This window comes from Arctopsyche grandis, chromosome 9 (assembly GCF_051622035.1).
Source record: "Arctopsyche grandis isolate Sample6627 chromosome 9, ASM5162203v2, whole genome shotgun sequence".
Taxonomy (NCBI): Eukaryota; Metazoa; Arthropoda; class Insecta; order Trichoptera; family Hydropsychidae; genus Arctopsyche; species Arctopsyche grandis.
This window is the reverse complement of record NC_135363.1, coordinates 32,995,000-33,012,527: the sequence shown is the minus strand read 5'-3', so window position 1 is coordinate 33,012,527 and position 17,528 is coordinate 32,995,000. Positions and strand designations below refer to the sequence as shown.

Sequence of the window (17,528 nt, the reverse complement as noted above, 5' to 3'; positions counted from 1 at the left end):
AGAGTTGGTAATGTCCCATATACATAATAATATAACACATACGTACAATATCTAATATATAATTTCAAAAGAGACTGTAAGAAAATATTGTTTGTATATTTATTTTATTGTTTGTTTTTGTTGGGTGGGATTTGGTTGGGAACTTTGAAAACAAGTCAAAATTTGACTTGACGACGTGAGGACGGTGGACGGGGGGGCGCCGGGGGCATTTGCCGGATGGGAACTTCGTAAACAAAACAATTTCTATGACGATTCGATATATATTTTTTTCGATTGAAATAAAAAAACAATTTAATATTTACTATTAGATTCGCCATGTTTAAGCTTGTTTATATTACAAATAGCCAGCCGGGTAAAACAACTAGTGTAGAATAAAAAAAGAAACAGGATGAGTGATGAGTAAAAAAGCGACGATGGTCGTAGTGGGTGGCGCTGAGGGCCGGCCGGCGGGAGCGATAGCGGGTCGGCGGTCGGCGATCGGCGATCGGCGGGTCGGAGAGTCGGCGAGTCGGCGAGTCTGGATCTCACTTCCTGGTCGTTCGTCGGAGCGGTTGGCGCGGCGCATTTCTTCCGACCACTCACACCACCGGGACATCTCTGCTCTCCTATCTTTGTGATCCAGTGTTCCGGTGTTGCAGTGTTGCAGTGTTGCAGTATTGCAGTATTGCAGTGTTCCCTCGTTCCCGACCCTCGCCGAGGTGAGCGCCGTTGTTTGTTGATATCGTCGTGTCGTCATCGACAGTCAACCGTCGCTCGAACGTTCTCGGTGTTGGTGTCGACCTCGACCTCGAGATCGAGCCGGCTTCGATCGAACCACGATTAGATATGTAAAGAGACGGCCAGAAACGCGCACATCGCACACATCGTACCGCACCGCACCGCACCGCACTGCACACACCGCACGGTTCGTGCGATATTTTGTTGTCGACTCCCGCCATTTTTTATCCCACGTGCTCTGCCCGAATGTTTTCGACTCGTGTGTGTGTTGAGTGTTCGAATGTTCCAATTTGGATTCGATTCGATTTGATTTGTTCTGTTGATGCCATACGTGTTGTGGTGGTGGTGGTGGTGGGTTATTCGAATGCAATCGTGTGCTTTTGTGACCTTCGAGTGTCGGTCTGGAAATGTGATGGGTTTGGATGGATCGGGGAATTGTCGATATCGATATCCTCGCACTCATTACTTACTCACTCTCACTTATTGGACAGCATCACAGAAAACACCACCGTCGAAACTCTTCGTTAATACTTTTATTAATACAAATATTTAAATTAAATAGCTACATCAGCGGCTCCCAACCTTTTTTTACTCACGTACCACTTGGTACGTGATATACATATATACGTGGTATATACATATGCACTTCTATTATTTCCTTTCGTCGACTTGGATTTGTCTTGAGATATGCTAGATTATTCTCCAACCCCTTGTCTTCTCGCTTGCTTTTCAACTCGCTTGTTAGAAGTAAGCTAGACTATAATGCAATTGTGTGGAATCCGCATGAAGCAAACTACTCTCTTATTATAGAAAAAGTGCAAAAAGCATTTCTTCGTTTTCTTTATAAGAAAGAGTATGGGTACTACCCATATCTCTATCCTACTCCTTTCCTTTTGGGCATGCTTGGGTATAATTCCCTTGAACTTCGGAGAAACTTCTCATTAATTCGTTTCGTTCTCCAGCTACGTGATACTATCGTGGTAATACGTCATGCCCGTTGTTGCTGGAACAGTTGGGACTTTATGTCCCTAATAATTATGTACGTGGTAGACATCATCATTTGATGGTTGTACCTGCTGCTCGCGCAGTTCTTTTTCGAATGGCTCCTATTCCAAGAGCTATTCGACTTCTCAATGAAATCGTTGCTGCTGTCCCTGAATGTGATATTTTCCACCTTGGGGAGCGTAGATTATCGGATATTATCTTAACATATTTATCTGGTAACCTGCGCTCATCATTACTTTCTTAATTTGAATGTGATGAATGAGTGGAATCTTAATCTACTCTCTTCCATTTGGGCCTCGTTGTGATTTTATTTTTTATTCATATTTTGTTTTATTTTATTTTACTTTTTCTTTCTCCTTTGTATATTTTTATATACTATTTTAATTTTGTTCAGTGTAAACAAAGAATGGGATTTATGGATTTTATTTTTAATTTTTACACTTGTTATTTTTTTTTCTCTCTGAATGATGTATTATTTTCCTTTTGTTACTTTTTTTTTTATTATTTTATTTTACCATGTTTTCTGCTTTTGCTTTTTTCCTTTATTTACAGGTTACTTGTTTTTATATATTTTTCAAATGTAGGCCATTTTGGCGCATTAGGTTCTTCCTGTAATGCCACAATGGTCCAAAACTATTAAATAAATAAATAAATTATTGATAAATGGTTTTAATGAAAACCATTTATCGCTAATGACTAGTACCAGTTCCTAAATACCAACCACAAGTTGCAATATGGGAACTGGATATGGAAAATTCGAGAATATCGGTAGTGTGGACGTAGCCAATGAGCTCTATGTCAGAAAGCTGTTCATATTCTTCACTAATACCTAGCCAAAAAAAAATAACCCTATTTATTTTTTGAATGTTATAACTTGAAAGTTAAATCAAGTTCTCCTTTTTCTTGGTAGCTGTCCGAAAATGTTCATTATCGAAGGGGTTTGCTTCTTAAGGTTTGGGGAAGCACTCTGCGTATAAGACGATTTCATCTCTATTAATTGTTCAACTATTTTTTTCACGTATAACCCGAGACATGCTATTCTTATTTTCAGATAAGAAATTATGTCAAGTTTCAAAAACTCCAGTTTGATCATTTTCTAATCATACTTTCAATTTTATCTGCAATATTAAATATCATTATCGAGTTGTTCTCAAGTGACAAATTCGAGCTATTTATTTATTGGAGCGCTAACGCGGTATACAATAGCATCCTATCTAGAGTCTCGGATTACTCGACATCATCACTCAAAACTCGAATATCGAATAGTGAAATATCTTAGAATATTCTAGTTTACTCGACAATTTACTAAATGTTCCAAAATAGCTATTAATCGTGACATTTATCAGCCCAGTGGCAGTCGCTCCTTTGCATCCATTGCTTTTATCACATTGATTACATACAGAGAGGGGTGAATTGTGCTCCTTTCTTAAAAAATACGGACACGACCAACCCATGAATTTATCTATGTTTTTGAGGAATATAAGAAGGTCTATACACGTTCACACATACCGGCTATGAGAGAATTTTCGATACAAAATGAGCGCAAATGTAGGGAAACTTACACAAGACGAAAAGTTACCACATAAAGAATACAAATATAAATTTTCAGCTTGATACATCACAACAATAATAGTGATTTTTTTTTTCATCACATTGATATGAGAATAATACTTGAAAAATAGCGGAAGAAAAATCGAACGAGAGTAAACTGCCACTTCCGGTTGATGGATGATTTCAAAAATGTATATATAACTTAGTATTAAGCTCAAACCTCTAGATATGAAATTTCAGTACAATAAATCAAAAGGCTTCTGAAAAAAACGTCAAATACTTCGATTCTCTAGAGTAAAAGTACTACTTCCAGTTAAGGAATAAATATAATTAGAAGGTATTTGGGAATAAAATTTATAATATATTACAGGTAAACAGTTTTCAGTCCGATTCGATTAGTGGTTTGGAACAAAAACAAAAAAAATAGCACCTATAAGATGAAGTACCATTTTCGGTAAATTTAAAGATTTGAAAAAAAAATTATGTATCGATAAAAATTTCAGTAACCGATACTAAGTTGGTGTTCGAAAATTCACTGACACATTTTTCTAGATCATGAAAACGTGATCAGTGAATTCAAATATTCATTCGCATGATCACAAAACTTTATTTACATACATACATACACATGTATGTATGTATGTAAATAAAGTAAAAATAAGCACAAACTTCTGATCGCCATCACATGGCTAAAATAGTATACATTTATTAGCTTTCTATTATCTTAATACAAATAAATATATTTAGTAAATCACTAATTGGCGACGGTTCCAATTGCATCGATTTTTATCATTTTTCGCGTAAATAACTAAAATATACAAAATACGTCAGTTATGTATCATTTCAAATTAATTTTTCATTGTCTCGCATAATGTAGTCCAATTCCAGACCATGCTAAATGTTATTTTAAAAAGTACATGTATTAATTTAAATATTTATTTTGAAGTGGAAAACCTGCAGTACAGCTTTAGGCTCTATCTCGAGCAAAAAAGTTAATAAATACATTTTTGGTTTGGAAATATTTCAAAAAAATTTATTTGCTAGTATTAATCGAGTAATTTTCAAAATACCCGATTATTATCGAAAGCAATGATTATTCGAATTGGACATTTTTATTAAACGTGTATGATCAGTTTGACTTGTTTGTTTCAGAAAATGGCAGACTATGACCCGGTTAGTACTTTTTACTTTGCATCTTTTGTGATTGTATCTCTAAATATTTTGTGTCTCACTAATATATGATAAATACGATTGTAGTATACGGGAAAACCTGTGGACTCTGGACGCAGTCTGAATGCGGGACGAGGCTATCCTGCGTTTTCTCAAGTGTCATCGTTCAGCGGTATTTATACGCACATCACAATTCTCATTTATATGTCCCATTTCGAAATGAAAATTAATCTTCTCGATTGTATTGACAGATATAAACGATGGTGAAGACGTCGGCTCCGGTTATGGTTCGAGAGGTGGTGGTGGAAGAGGTATTTCGTTTATTATTGTATAACACTAGTGTTGTGCCCGTTGATTTCAACGAGTGATAAGACGATTTTAAAATTTAGGCTTACCAAAATCATAAATTTGTTTTGTAAAGGCAGGGGTCGAGGTGGCCGTGGAAGTGGAGGTGGGAGGGGCCGAGGCGGAAGAACAAACGGAGCGTCTGATTTTGGCGATGCTTCTGACGGTGATAATGGTATTTAATTTTTATGCATACTCTCATAGTGGGGTTGAGGAAATTTGAGTTAAACCTCGATGATACATTGATTCAATTTCTTCATATACATACATATCTATGCCAAAGCTAACTAAAAGCACATTGAATTTAGGTTATGATGGTCAACGAGGTGGTTACGCCGGTGGAAGAGGCGGTGGCCGTGAAAGAGGTAATTTTTATCTCATTTCTACCCAAATAAATACTTCCATATTCAGAAGATGAAAATTGACTTGGGTTCTCTGTTGTTGTTTGATTGTTTTTAATAGGAGGAGATGGTAGCGAAAAACCCAGGGAAATATACGTCCCCCCAGATACAGACGATAGTGAGTTATTCGAAGCTGGAATATCAACGGGAACCAACTTTGATAACTATTACCATATCAGGGTTCAGGTATTATATAGTGTTGCATATCTTCCCCTAATTTGATGAGCTTAATTTTAGTATCAATTCATTGGATATATTATCTTATGGGATCTAGTTTTCTTACTTAATTTTTTTGAAAACATTAAAACTAATGTTCACGTTTCGCTTGATTTTGCAATGTTGCGCAACTAGATACATACATACATACATTTATGAAAAATTCTTATAACCTTATACTCGTTAAGAGCTGATTTGTTACCATAAGAAAAAGTCATATACATCTTATCTTACAGTGCTTATGTATGAAGACAGCAAATGTATTTTTTTACGTTACTGAAGATTGAAAAAATCGTAAAGCATATTTTTATTTATGACTTAGGTATCTGGAGAAAATGCTCCCGAGGCAATCGAAAGTTTTGCAAAAAGTGGACTACGACCGTTGGTGTTGGAGAATGTAAAAAAATCCAACTACCTGAAACCCACACCTATTCAAAAGATAGCGATACCAGCTATTTCAGCTGGAAGAGATCTCATGGGATGTGCTCAGACTGGTTCCGGCAAAACCGTGAGAGATTTAATTGATCCCTTATCGATTTGAAATTTGTTTCAAAAGACAAAAATTAGATGTTTGCCGTTGACTTTCAGGCCGCTTTCCTCCTCCCGATTATAAACAAACTTCTCGAAGACAAGTGTGATGCTGAAGTATCGGACAGATGCTGTAAGCCGCAGGTCGTCATAATATCTCCGACTCGAGAATTAACCATGCAGATATTCACCGAAGCCAGGAAGTTCTCTCTGGGTTCAACGGTAAAAACCTGCATAGTTTATGGTGGAACAGCAGTGCAGCACCAATCCAACAACCTTTCGGTAAGTTGAAAATTATACACATGCATGGTTGTATTTGAGCGGATATGTTGAGATAATTGATATGTTCATTTTGCTTGCAGAGGGGTTGTCACATTTTAGTCGCCACTGCTGGTAGGCTTTTAGATTTCGTTGAGAGGAGATATATTAGCTTCGAATGTGTCAAATTCGTCGTTTTGGACGAGGCCGACAGGATGCTCGACATGGGATTCATGGATTCTGTCAAAAAAATGATGGATCACCCGACGATGACTCCAAAGGCAAGATTACCTGTTCAAATCGACGAGTCATTTTAATTTAATGTCTCTCCTCTGTCTTCGTTTTAATCAATTGACTGTTGCTTTTGGTGTTTCAGGGTGACCGACAAACGATAATGTTTTCGGCGACGTTCCCGGAACGTATACAGCATTTAGCGAGTGAGTTCCTCGACCAATACATTTTCGTCACTATTGGTATTTTGGGCGGTGCTTGTGCCGATGTCGAACAGGTCATCTACAATGTTGAAAAATTCGAAAAAAAAAATAAGTTGAGAGAACTGCTGCAAGAGAGTGGTAAATTGACTTTTTTTCCCCACCCACCCCATATGGACTTACAGACATTGATGGTCTTAATTTTTTGTTAAAAATTTATTGCTGTTTTAGGCTCCGACCAAACTCTGATTTTCGTCGAAACGAAAAGGAGTGCTGACTTTATAGCAGTGTATGTTGCCGAAAGTCTCAAATATAGAGCGACAAGTATCCACGGCGATCGACTGCAACGAGAGAGAGAAACGGCTCTATCAGAATTTAAATCGGGAAAATGCAACATTTTGGTTGCCACTGCCGTCGCCGCCCGAGGCTTAGACATCAAAGATGTGGCACACGTGATTAACTTTGATCTGCCCAAAACTATTGACGAATATGTCCATCGAATTGGTAGAACTGGTCGTGTAGGAAACAGAGGGCGTGCAACATCCTTCTACGATCCTTCTTTCGATAGTTTTCTAGCGTCTGACTTGATCAAAATACTCGAACAAGCCGACCAACCCATTCCAGACTTTATGCAGAATTACGGTTCGGGTGGTGGAGATTTTAGGCAAGAATTCGGTGGCGAAGATGTCAGAGTATGTATCCTTACTTCTTTCTCTCTCCAAAACAAAATGTAAATTTATTTTGAAATTTTTTTTTTTTTTCTTTCAGAAACTTGCTGTGCAGACAAATAATGACAATTTTAATTGTGAAGAAGTGTGGTGAGAATGAATGATATGTAATTTCTAATGCTTCACACATTCAAATTTTTGTGATATGTAGATTGCATTTTGTGGGATTACTTTTTTCCCATTATTTCGATTTTAATTGTCTGCATTGAAGCATTTTATGTATGTGTAAGCTTTCACAAGGCTGTGAAAAATGTTTCAATATATATATACATATATTATTATATGTACATGTTCATTTCATATATTGTTTACATCAACTTAATGTTTTACTTGGCTATGTTAAGAATTTATTGTACGTTTCATTCTTAAGAAGTGTTTATTTTCAGTTGTATTCATAAAATGTGATATTGAGAACATTGTCATTAGTAATTAAATTTTATTTTTAAATCTTAAGATATACATACATACATACATATGTATAAAAACGTGACCGTTTTCGCCTTTTTACTCCATCTATGTATGTAGATTTATTATTTCTTTATATGCAAAATTGGAAACTTCCAATTTTTTTTAGTTTTTATTTTTTTCATTTTCTTTTGAAGTATAATGACAAATTTGCAATTATAATTGCATATTTAATATTTTGTTCCTAGGTTGTCAACCATTATGTATGTTTTTCCTTTTCTTTTTTATAATAAACAATATACATATATGTATGTTACATAATTTCTGTGTTGTATCAATACAGCATATGATTTTAGTATTATTTTTTTTAATAAAAATTACAAGAAATTTCCCAAAAATCATTGGCTTTTTATTTTCAAATGTTCCACACGCATGTTATTCATCTACGGATAGTTCTGAATTTACAGAAGTGTAGTGTGAGGTCATAAAATTATGCCACTCTCAGATCGTATTATATTTTAATAACGTGTTCAATGTGCATATTTGCATACAGTATTTTCCAAACTTAGATTTGGTTTCTCAGTACTGTACCATACCACTAATAAACAGCACGCTACAAAAACTTCAGGATTCATTTATTGATTATTGATGTATATACACTGATACAGCCGAGTACAGCCCGGTTTTAAAACTTACTCCACAGCCTTTTGCTAAACCTGTAAATCCAATGAAGAAGCACATGAAATAAGATACTATAGTTATATATTTAAAGTTAGTTTTATTATTACATATGTATAAAAGTATATAAATGCTTGGGAGGCAGTACATATAAGCACATGAAATAAGATACTATAGTTATATATTTAAAGTTAGTTTTATTATTACATATGTATAAAAGTATATAAATGCTTGGGAGGCAGTACATATAAGCAATCATTTGTTGTAACAAAATGAATTTGCTTTGTCTAATCATATTTCGTTTTGTATATTAAGGAGATTCTCATAATCATTTCCTGGATATTTTTTCAATAGAACCTCAACTGCCCTGAAAATAACATAAATTTTGAAAATGGGTGATTCAAATTATGCATGTGGGAAAATTATATTTTAGATATAAAATGATTTTAGCTTACATTAGTAAGAAAAAACTTAAACCATATAAAATGGCTGTCATAATATTGAAGGCTGCAGGAAATGTAGTCAATGTGTTTTGATAAACGAAACTATAAATTGGAGTCGATATGAGAGGAACAATTGTTTCTAGTGATGTAGTTAAAGAAAGAACTTTTCCAGCATCTTCTGTGGGTACGATCTTTGTTAAAATAGCTCTATTGATTGGACCAGACACTGCTCTTAAACAACAAATGCTGGCGCCTGCAATCACATATGTGCACACATTACTTACTGTATGTATGAATAATTTCATCTTACAAAACAAAATTTTGAAAATGAGATTCTGTACTTACCCAAATACATGTGCCAAGATTTACTGACAAAAATAATGATGATAGCTCGAATGAATGCAGAAAAATAGCTGATCATCGATACTATCGTGTCTTCCATCTTTAACCATTTTTGAAAGATAAGGGCAACTATTAATACCCCAACGATAGTTGTCACAATGTTGTAAGCCCCGAAAACTGTGTAATCCTCTAATTTCCATCTCAGTTTCTCCCTAGTGAAAAGATAACTAACCGCGGCATCTCCTTGCATCACAAGAATTCCAGAAGTACAAGCCAACATAATAAGCCATAAAACAGCTCTTCTGTATTGAGCTCTCACTTTGAAACAAGTTGTGATCATGTCAACGACCAATCTGCGGTCGAAAATTTTTCCATCTCTCTACAAAATGCGGGGTAAAATCCAATAGAAACATGAAATAATCATTTATATTACATATATGGTAATGTACATAATTTAATATATTGGATCAATCAATAACAAAGAAACGTACCTCATCATTATTGGGTGTTGTTGTCAAAGATTCTTCCAATAAGACAGTAGAAAATATGCCCAGTAAAGCTATTACAATACAAATTGCAAAAACTCCTGTATAGTCGAGAGCGTTATATGCATAAGAACTGCTCAAAGACCCAAATAATATACCAAATAAAAGTGCACTCTCTAATATTCCCATCCTAGAAAACAAAAAAAATATGTATGTACCTGTAATGGCTGGTAGAATATTTTAATATAACAAAATGCAAACCTGTAAGATCTATTTGAAACATTAGTGATATCGCTAACGTAACAGAATGAACCGGTGATCATAGAAGTTGAAGCTCCCATCAGTGAAAATGGTATAGAAGCCAAGATGAGATACCAAGGACTGACATTATCGAGTAAAACATAACCAAATAAAAGAACGAAGTAAAACAGGTGACCTGGAGAAGAAAAGGCGACGTGAATTTCATCATCGATGTGAATTTCTTCTACAACGTGCAAATAAACTTTACCAATCGAAGATGAGAGGATCAAAGGTTTCCTTCCATTCATGTCTGACCACGGTCCCAAAAATAAGCTTATAATTGCTGGAAATATGGCTTCGATTAAAGTTTTACACATTATGATCATCGACGCTTGCGGTTGCATCAGTTCTTCCAAATATATTGTCGTATTGTCATCGTGCGAGGATACAAGTTTTGCGCATATAGTTTCATTGTAATTATAGGATGATTTGCATATTTTATACAAAATTAAATTACTGCACACACTCTCTGTAAATAATTAAAAACAAATTTAATTAGGTAAATGAAAAGAATATATCGCCATTTAATAGATCTGAATGTTACATTTAAATTTAACATTACCCGACAGAGCATATGCAAAAAAATAGACAAAAACAGGGATCTCCACGAAACGTTGTAGTACATTGTACTTATTTGCATTAGATATTTCCGGTGTAGTAATACTTTCTGGTAATTCCGCCATCAATCAGTGGTGTACTAAAAATGCTTTAAATGAATAAAAAACACATTAAAAACTACGAATAAGGTCAATTGTAAAATGCTAAAATTAATATTCCAAAATAATACCTTTACCTTGAAGAGAGTTAGCACAATTATATGCTGACTAACATATATAAAATAGTTGATTAAATAAAATGCAAACGTACATAAATATAATTTTAGAAGGTCAATGGTCATGTATACATTAATGTCATCTGTGATTATAATTTGTGGTAATCATTACTAATTGGAGTCTTCGTAAATAAAAATATATGTACGTGTGCTTTATTATCTAATATATGTAAATTCATATAATAATAGACCAAATATAGACAACCGATTCAGAATTTGCAAACAAACGATTTGACATATGGCGGTTCACTGACACAGATAATAAATAGATATAATTCTTTTGTTACATAGGTATGTTATGTCGATACGTGCAAGCCATGCATAGAGTGACCGAAGTTTTTTTTATATTTTGGAATGTGGACGATGAATTCTTGAAAATTATTCCTGAAAATGACCGCAGCCAAAAATATTTATAGCGTAGGTAATTAACTTTATGAATACTTATTTACGGAAAAATAATACTTGTAATAATTACATTAATACTTGTAATAATCTCCTAATTATTATCTCTTAATCTCATAAATATTTCAATAAACCTTTTGAAATACAATTTACATACATTATAAATATCGAAATGTCCAAAATATGTACAGTGAAAAATTTATAACAATATTATAAAAGGTATGCTTATAGAAAAAAAGTATCAAATAAATTTTTGAAATATCTAACATTTAATTTGAAAAAAGTACTGATATAGTTTTTATCGTTAATTTATCTATCAAATATGTAAAAGCAATTTTAATATTATGGAGGATGAACGAATGAGACGACTGGCATGTTAATGCACGTGTTTATTATATGACAGCTGAAGACAGAGTGAGTAGTAGCTCTCCGAACCCAGCCGAGTTGGTTCCCACTCGCAGGAAGGCAACCAAACTCGACCATGTCGTATAAGCGAGCCGCCACAATATAAATACTTTGAAAATGGAAGAAAACATACACAATACACCTAAAATTTATATTTTAAAAGCTGTTTTGGAAATTTCGAAAAGGGCAAAAAGACTTGCTTTTGTTATTATGTAATTGCTAGTTATTAACGAGAGTCTATTGGAAATTCTTTAAAAAGGTTGTAGGAATCTCGTCGTCGTCATCGTCATCGAAACATTCGAGAATATTCCGCAACAACAAACTACATTCCCGAAAACCAGACGTCGTACACCTGCAGTCATTATATTAAACTCAAGCGGAACGCCCCTACCAGTCGAGTGGAACCAAAACGGTCGAAACACGCCGCCACCATTAAACCACATCGAGCGGAACGGCGCCAATCATTCCAGAAAATTCTACGCCTCGACAAAAGTGCATTCCTCGTTCACGCATCAACAACCACATGCGCTTACGCATCAACAACCACTTCCATCAATCGTTCCAGAAAATTCTACGCCTCGACAACAGTGCATTCCTTTCTTACGCATCAACAAACCACCACCATCGGTCAGGCGATTCCAGAAACACTATAAAAGGAGGTACAACCCAAACAACGCCAGTCGACCCACAGCAGCAAGAGTCGACCCACAGCAGCAAGCGTCGACATACAGCTCCTGACCAGCCACCACTACACTACGCGGACTTGGAAGATCAACCAGCCGGACGAGCCAGCAACACACTGCCGTATCCAGAGACCTTCCGAACATAGCCGAACACCGAGCCAGCAACACACTGCCGCATCCAGAGACCTTCTGAACATAGCTGAATGCCGAGCCAGCGACACTCTACCATATCCAGAGACCGCTGAACGACATACTTTTGCCCACAAATACCATACCTTTGTACAACCATAGGCAAACAATAAAACTTTATAAAACAAGCACAACAGTGTTTCGTTAGGCCGGGATACGGTCAACACATAGTACCCCGCCTACATTGGTACTACCCCGACGTGATCTACGCAACCTTCTGATCATTCAACAGCGCTGTCAACACATCGCTACCCCGCCTACATTGGTGACCCCATCTTTGAACTACGCAGCCTTCATAGCAGTCAACAGCGCAGTCAACACGGCAGCCCACAGTGCAGCCTCCACAACAACCAACAGCCGCCACGACAGCAGTCAACAGCGCAGTCCACATTGCAGCCCAGATCGCAGCCTACATAGCAGCCCACACCGCAGCCTACATAGCAGCCCACATCGCAGCCTACATAGCAGCCCACATCCTTCTACGATCCTTCTTTCGATAGTTTTCTAGCGTCTGACTTGATCAAAATACTCGAACAAGCCGACCAACCCATTCCAGACTTTATGCAGAATTACGGTTCGGGTGGTGGAGATTTTAGGCAAGAATTCGGTGGCGAAGATGTCAGAGTATGTATCCTTACTTCTTTCTCTCTCCAAAACAAAATGTAAATTTATTTTGAAATTTTTTTTTTTTTTTTTCTTTCAGAATCTTGCTGTGCAGACAAATAATGACAATTTTAATTGTGAAGAAGTGTGGTGAGAATGAATGATATGTAATTTCTAATGCTTCACACATTCAAATTTTTGTGATATGTAGATTGCATTTTGTGGGATTACTTTTTTCCCATTATTTCGATTTTAATTGTCTGCATTGAAGCATTTTATGTATGTGTAAGCTTTCACAAGGCTGTGAAAAATGTTTCAATATATATATATATACATATATTATTATATGTACATGTTCATTTCATATATTGTTTACATCAACTTAATGTTTTACTTGGCTATGTTAAGAATTTATTGTACGTTTCATTCTTAAGAAGTGTTTATTTTCAGTTGTATTCATAAAATGTGATATTGAGAACATTGTCATTAGTAATTAAATTTTATTTTTAAATCTTAAGATATACATACATACATACATATGTATAAAAACGTGACCGTTTTCGCCTTTTTACTCCATCTATGTATGTAGATTTATTATTTCTTTATATGCAAAATTGGAAACTTCCAATTTTTTTTAGTTTTTATTTTTTTCATTTTCTTTTGAAGTATAATGACCAATTTGCAATTATAATTGCATATTTAATATTTTGTTCCTAGGTTGTCAACCATTATGTATGTTTTTCCTTTTCTTTTTTATAATAAACAATATACATATATGTATGTTACATAATTTCTGTGTTGTATCAATACAGCATATGATTTTAGTATTATTTTTTTTAATAAAAATTACAAGAAATTTCCCAAAAATCATTGGCTTTTTATTTTCAAATGTTCCACACGCATGTTATTCATCTACGGATAGTTCTGAATTTACAGAAGTGTAGTGTGAGGTCATAAAATTATGCCACTCTCAGATCGTATTATATTTTAATAACGTGTTCAATGTGCATATTTGCATACAGTATTTTCCAAACTTAGATTTGGTTTCTCAGTACTGTACCATACCACTAATAAACAGCACGCTACAAAAACTTCAGGATTCATTTATTGATTATTGATGTATATACACTGATACAGCCGAGTACAGCCCGGTTTTAAAACTTACTCCACAGCCTTTTGCTAAACCTGTAAATCCAACGAAGAAGCACATGAAATAAGATACTATAGTTATATATTTAAAGTTAGTTTTATTATTACATATGTATAAAAGTATATAAATGCTTGGGAGGCAGTACATATAAGCAATCATTTGTTGTAACAAAATGAATTTGCTTTGTCTAATCATTATTTATTTATTTTTTTATTTTTTTATTTTTTTTATTTCATACCAGGAAGGCATTACAGGTAAACCCCAATGCGCCTTCCTGGCCAAATTACAAACAATACAGCATTTTTTTATTATATAAGTCGCTAAATTACGAGACACTGACTTAAACTCGACAATTAACGAGACATCTATGAATTGTACATACATTTTTATTGTAATATTTATATTAATCATACTCAAATAGTGGTGACATAGTGGGTAGGAAGGATTTTTTTTAGCCAATTTTTAATCGGGAATCGTTTCAACAATGAAATCAGAGAAAATTGGCAAACTCTGATAGGAAACGATCAACCAGGAGTCACAAATCCTGGTCTGACCAGCAGCATTACAGATATACACAGAAAAATTCTTTTCAATCGAGGTCAGCTCAAGGGATCGAACTCGGCGCCTCTCAGTGTTAAGCAGAAGCTTAACGACCGAGCCACGCTGCTGCTAATCATATTTCGTTTTGTATATTAAGGAGATTCTCATAATCATTTCCTGGATATTTTTTCAATAGAACCTCAACTGCCCTGAAAATAACATAAATTTTGAAAATGGGTGATTCAAATTATGCATGTGGGAAAATTATATTTTAGATATAAAATGATTTTAGCTTACATTAGTAAGAAAAAACTTAAACCATATAAAATGGCTGTCATAATATTGAAGGCTGCAGGAAATGTAGTCAATGTGTTTTGATAAACGAAACTATAAATTGGAGTCGATATGAGAGGAACAATTGTTTCTAGTGATGTAGTTAAAGAAAGAACTTTTCCAGCATCTTCTGTGGGTACGATCTTTGTTAAAATAGCTCTATTGATTGGAGCAGACACTGCTCTTAAACAACAAATGCTGGCGCCTGCAATCACATATGTGCACACATTACTTACTGTATGTATGAATAATTTCATCTTACAAAACAAAATTTTGAAAATGAGATTCTGTACTTACCCAAATACATGTGCCAAGATTTACTGACAAAAATAATGATGATAGCTCGAATGAATGCAGAAAAATAGCTGATCATCGATACTATCGTGTCTTCCATCTTTAACCATTTTTGAAAGATAAGGGCAACTATTAATACCCCAACGATAGTTGTCACAATGTTGTAAGCCCCGAAAACTGTGTAATCCTCTAATTTCCATCTCAGTTTCTCCCTAGTGAAAAGATAACTAACCGCGGCATCTCCTTGCATCACAAAAATTCCAAAAGTACAAGCCAACATAATAAGCCATAAAACAGCTCTTCTGTATTGAGCTCTCACTTTGAAACAAGTTGTGATCATGTCAACGACCAATCTGCGGTCGAAAATTTTTCCATCTCTCTACAAAATGCGGGGTAAAATCCAATAGAAACATGAAATAATCATTTATATTACATATATGGTAATGTACATAATTTAATATATTGGAGCAATCAATAACAAAGAAACGTACCTCATCATTATTGGGTGTTGTTGTCAAAGATTCTTCCAATAAGACAGTAGAAAATATGCCCAGTAAAGCTATTACAATACAAATTGCAAAAACTCCTGTATAGTCGAGAGCGTTATATGCATAAGAACTGCTCAAAGACCCAAATAATATACCAAATAAAAGTGCACTCTCTAATATTCCCATCCTAGAAAACAAAAAAAATATGTATGTACCTGTAATGGCTGGTAGAATATTTTAATATAACAAAATGCAAACCTGTAAGATCTATTTGAAACATTAGTGATATCGCTAACGTAACAGAATGAACCGGTGATCATAGAAGTTGAAGCTCCCATCAGTGAAAATGGTATAGAAGCCAAGATGAGATACCAAGGACTGACATTATCGAGTAAAACATAACCAAATAAAAGAACGAAGTAAAACAGGTGACCTGGAGAAGAAAAGGCGACGTGAATTTCATCATCGATGTGAATTTCTTCTACAACGTGCAAATAAACTTTACCAATCGAAGATGAGAGGATCAAAGGTTTCCTTCCATTCATGTCTGACCACGGTCCCAAAAATAAGCTTATAATTGCTGGAAATATGGCTTCGATTAAAGTTTTACACATTATGATCATCGACGCTTGCGGTTGCATCAGTTCTTCCAAATATATTGTCGTATTGTCATCGTGCGAGGATACAAGTTTTGCGCATATAGTTTCATTGTAATTATAGGATGATTTGCATATTTTATACAAAATTAAATTACTGCACACACTCTCTGTAAATAATTAAAAACAAATTTAATTAGGTAAATGAAAAGAATATATCGCCATTTAATAGATCTGAATGTTACATTTAAATTTAACATTACCCGACAGAGCATATGCAAAAAAATAGACAAAAAAAGGGATCTCCACGAAACGTTGTAGTACATTGTACTTATTTGCATTAGATATTTCTGGTGTAGTAATACTTTCTGGTAATTCCGCCATCAATCAGTGGTGTACTAAAAATGCTTTAAATGAATAAAAAACACATTAAAAACTACGAATAAGGTCAATTGTAAAATGCTAAAATTAATATTCCAAAATAATACCTTTACCTTGAAAAGAGTTAGCACAATTATATGCTGACTAACATATATAAAATAGTTGATTAAATAAAATGCAAACGTACATAAATATAATTTTAGAAGGTCAATGGTCATGTATACATTAATGTCATCTGTGATTATAATTTGTGGTAATCATTATTATTTGGAATTGCTATTACAAAATTATACGAGTCTTCGTAAATAAAAATATATGTACGTGTGCTTTATTATCTAATATATGTAAATACATATAATAATAGACCAAAGATAGACAACCGATTCAGAATTTGCAAACAAACGATTTGACATACGGCGGTTCACTGACACAGATAATAAATAGATATAATTTTTTTATTACATAGGTATGTTATGTCGATACGTGCAAGTCATGCATAGAGTGACCGAAGTTTTTTTTATATTTTGGAATGTGGACGATGAATTCTTGAAAATTATTCCTGAAAATGTACCGCAGCCAAAAATATTTATAGCGTAGGTAATTAACTTTATGAATACTTATTTACGGTA

At 34.6% G+C, this 17,528-nt stretch overlaps 4 protein-coding genes across 20 annotated transcripts in view; 2 read left to right on the top strand and 2 right to left on the bottom strand.

Moving 5' to 3' along the window:
* Window positions 1–17,528, top strand: part of LOC143916579 (uncharacterized) — a 590,438-nt gene that overhangs the window by 161,419 nt on the left and 411,491 nt on the right. The gene's annotated exons all lie outside the window — the stretch shown is intronic.
* On the top strand, window positions 410–8,148 carry vas (ATP-dependent RNA helicase vasa). Of its 2 annotated transcripts, none has more exons than XM_077437734.1 (13): window positions 410–698; window positions 4,426–4,446; window positions 4,531–4,615; window positions 4,695–4,754; window positions 4,865–4,963; window positions 5,097–5,153; window positions 5,251–5,375; window positions 5,728–5,913; window positions 5,994–6,215; window positions 6,296–6,472; window positions 6,568–6,763; window positions 6,854–7,314; window positions 7,391–8,148. In XM_077437734.1, exons 2-13 carry the CDS (start codon window positions 4,429–4,431, stop codon window positions 7,442–7,444), a joined length of 1,740 nt encoding a protein of 579 aa, XP_077293860.1. In that variant the 5' UTR covers window positions 410–698; window positions 4,426–4,428; the 3' UTR covers window positions 7,445–8,148. The 2 variants fall into 2 exon arrangements, with proteins under 2 accessions (XP_077293860.1, XP_077293861.1); XM_077437735.1 differs by having other exon boundaries at window positions 442–904.
* Window positions 8,146–12,906, bottom strand: LOC143916587 (putative peptidoglycan muropeptide transporter SLC46). 12 transcript variants are annotated; one of them, XR_013260987.1, is made up of 10 exons: window positions 10,908–11,653; window positions 10,797–10,827; window positions 10,566–10,709; window positions 10,212–10,472; window positions 9,965–10,139; window positions 9,710–9,893; window positions 9,222–9,597; window positions 8,889–9,129; window positions 8,641–8,800; window positions 8,147–8,471 (listed from the first exon to the last, which is right to left on the bottom strand). XR_013260987.1 is itself a non-coding variant. In XM_077437746.1 (9 exons), the coding sequence occupies exons 3-9, from the start codon at window positions 10,684–10,686 to the stop codon at window positions 8,725–8,727; spliced, it is 1,434 nt and encodes a 477-aa protein (XP_077293872.1). In that variant the 5' UTR covers window positions 10,687–10,709; window positions 10,797–10,827; window positions 10,908–11,653; the 3' UTR covers window positions 8,516–8,724. The 12 variants fall into 12 exon arrangements, 9 of the variants coding, with proteins under 9 accessions (XP_077293872.1, XP_077293879.1, XP_077293875.1 ...); XR_013260986.1 differs by lacking the exon at window positions 10,797–10,827 and having other exon boundaries at window positions 8,146–8,471; window positions 10,871–11,086; XR_013260988.1 differs by having other exon boundaries at window positions 10,791–11,086.
* On the bottom strand, window positions 13,977–17,433 carry LOC143916586 (putative peptidoglycan muropeptide transporter SLC46). 5 transcript variants are annotated; one of them, XM_077437742.1, is made up of 9 exons: window positions 17,362–17,402; window positions 17,013–17,043; window positions 16,782–16,925; window positions 16,428–16,688; window positions 16,181–16,355; window positions 15,926–16,109; window positions 15,438–15,813; window positions 15,105–15,345; window positions 13,977–15,016 (listed from the first exon to the last, which is right to left on the bottom strand). In XM_077437742.1, exons 3-9 carry the CDS (start codon window positions 16,900–16,902, stop codon window positions 14,941–14,943), a joined length of 1,434 nt encoding a protein of 477 aa, XP_077293868.1. In that variant the 5' UTR covers window positions 16,903–16,925; window positions 17,013–17,043; window positions 17,362–17,402; the 3' UTR covers window positions 13,977–14,940. The 5 variants fall into 5 exon arrangements, with proteins under 5 accessions (XP_077293868.1, XP_077293866.1, XP_077293865.1 ...); XM_077437740.1 differs by lacking the exon at window positions 17,362–17,402 and adding an exon at window positions 17,124–17,347; XM_077437739.1 differs by lacking the exon at window positions 17,013–17,043 and having other exon boundaries at window positions 17,087–17,433.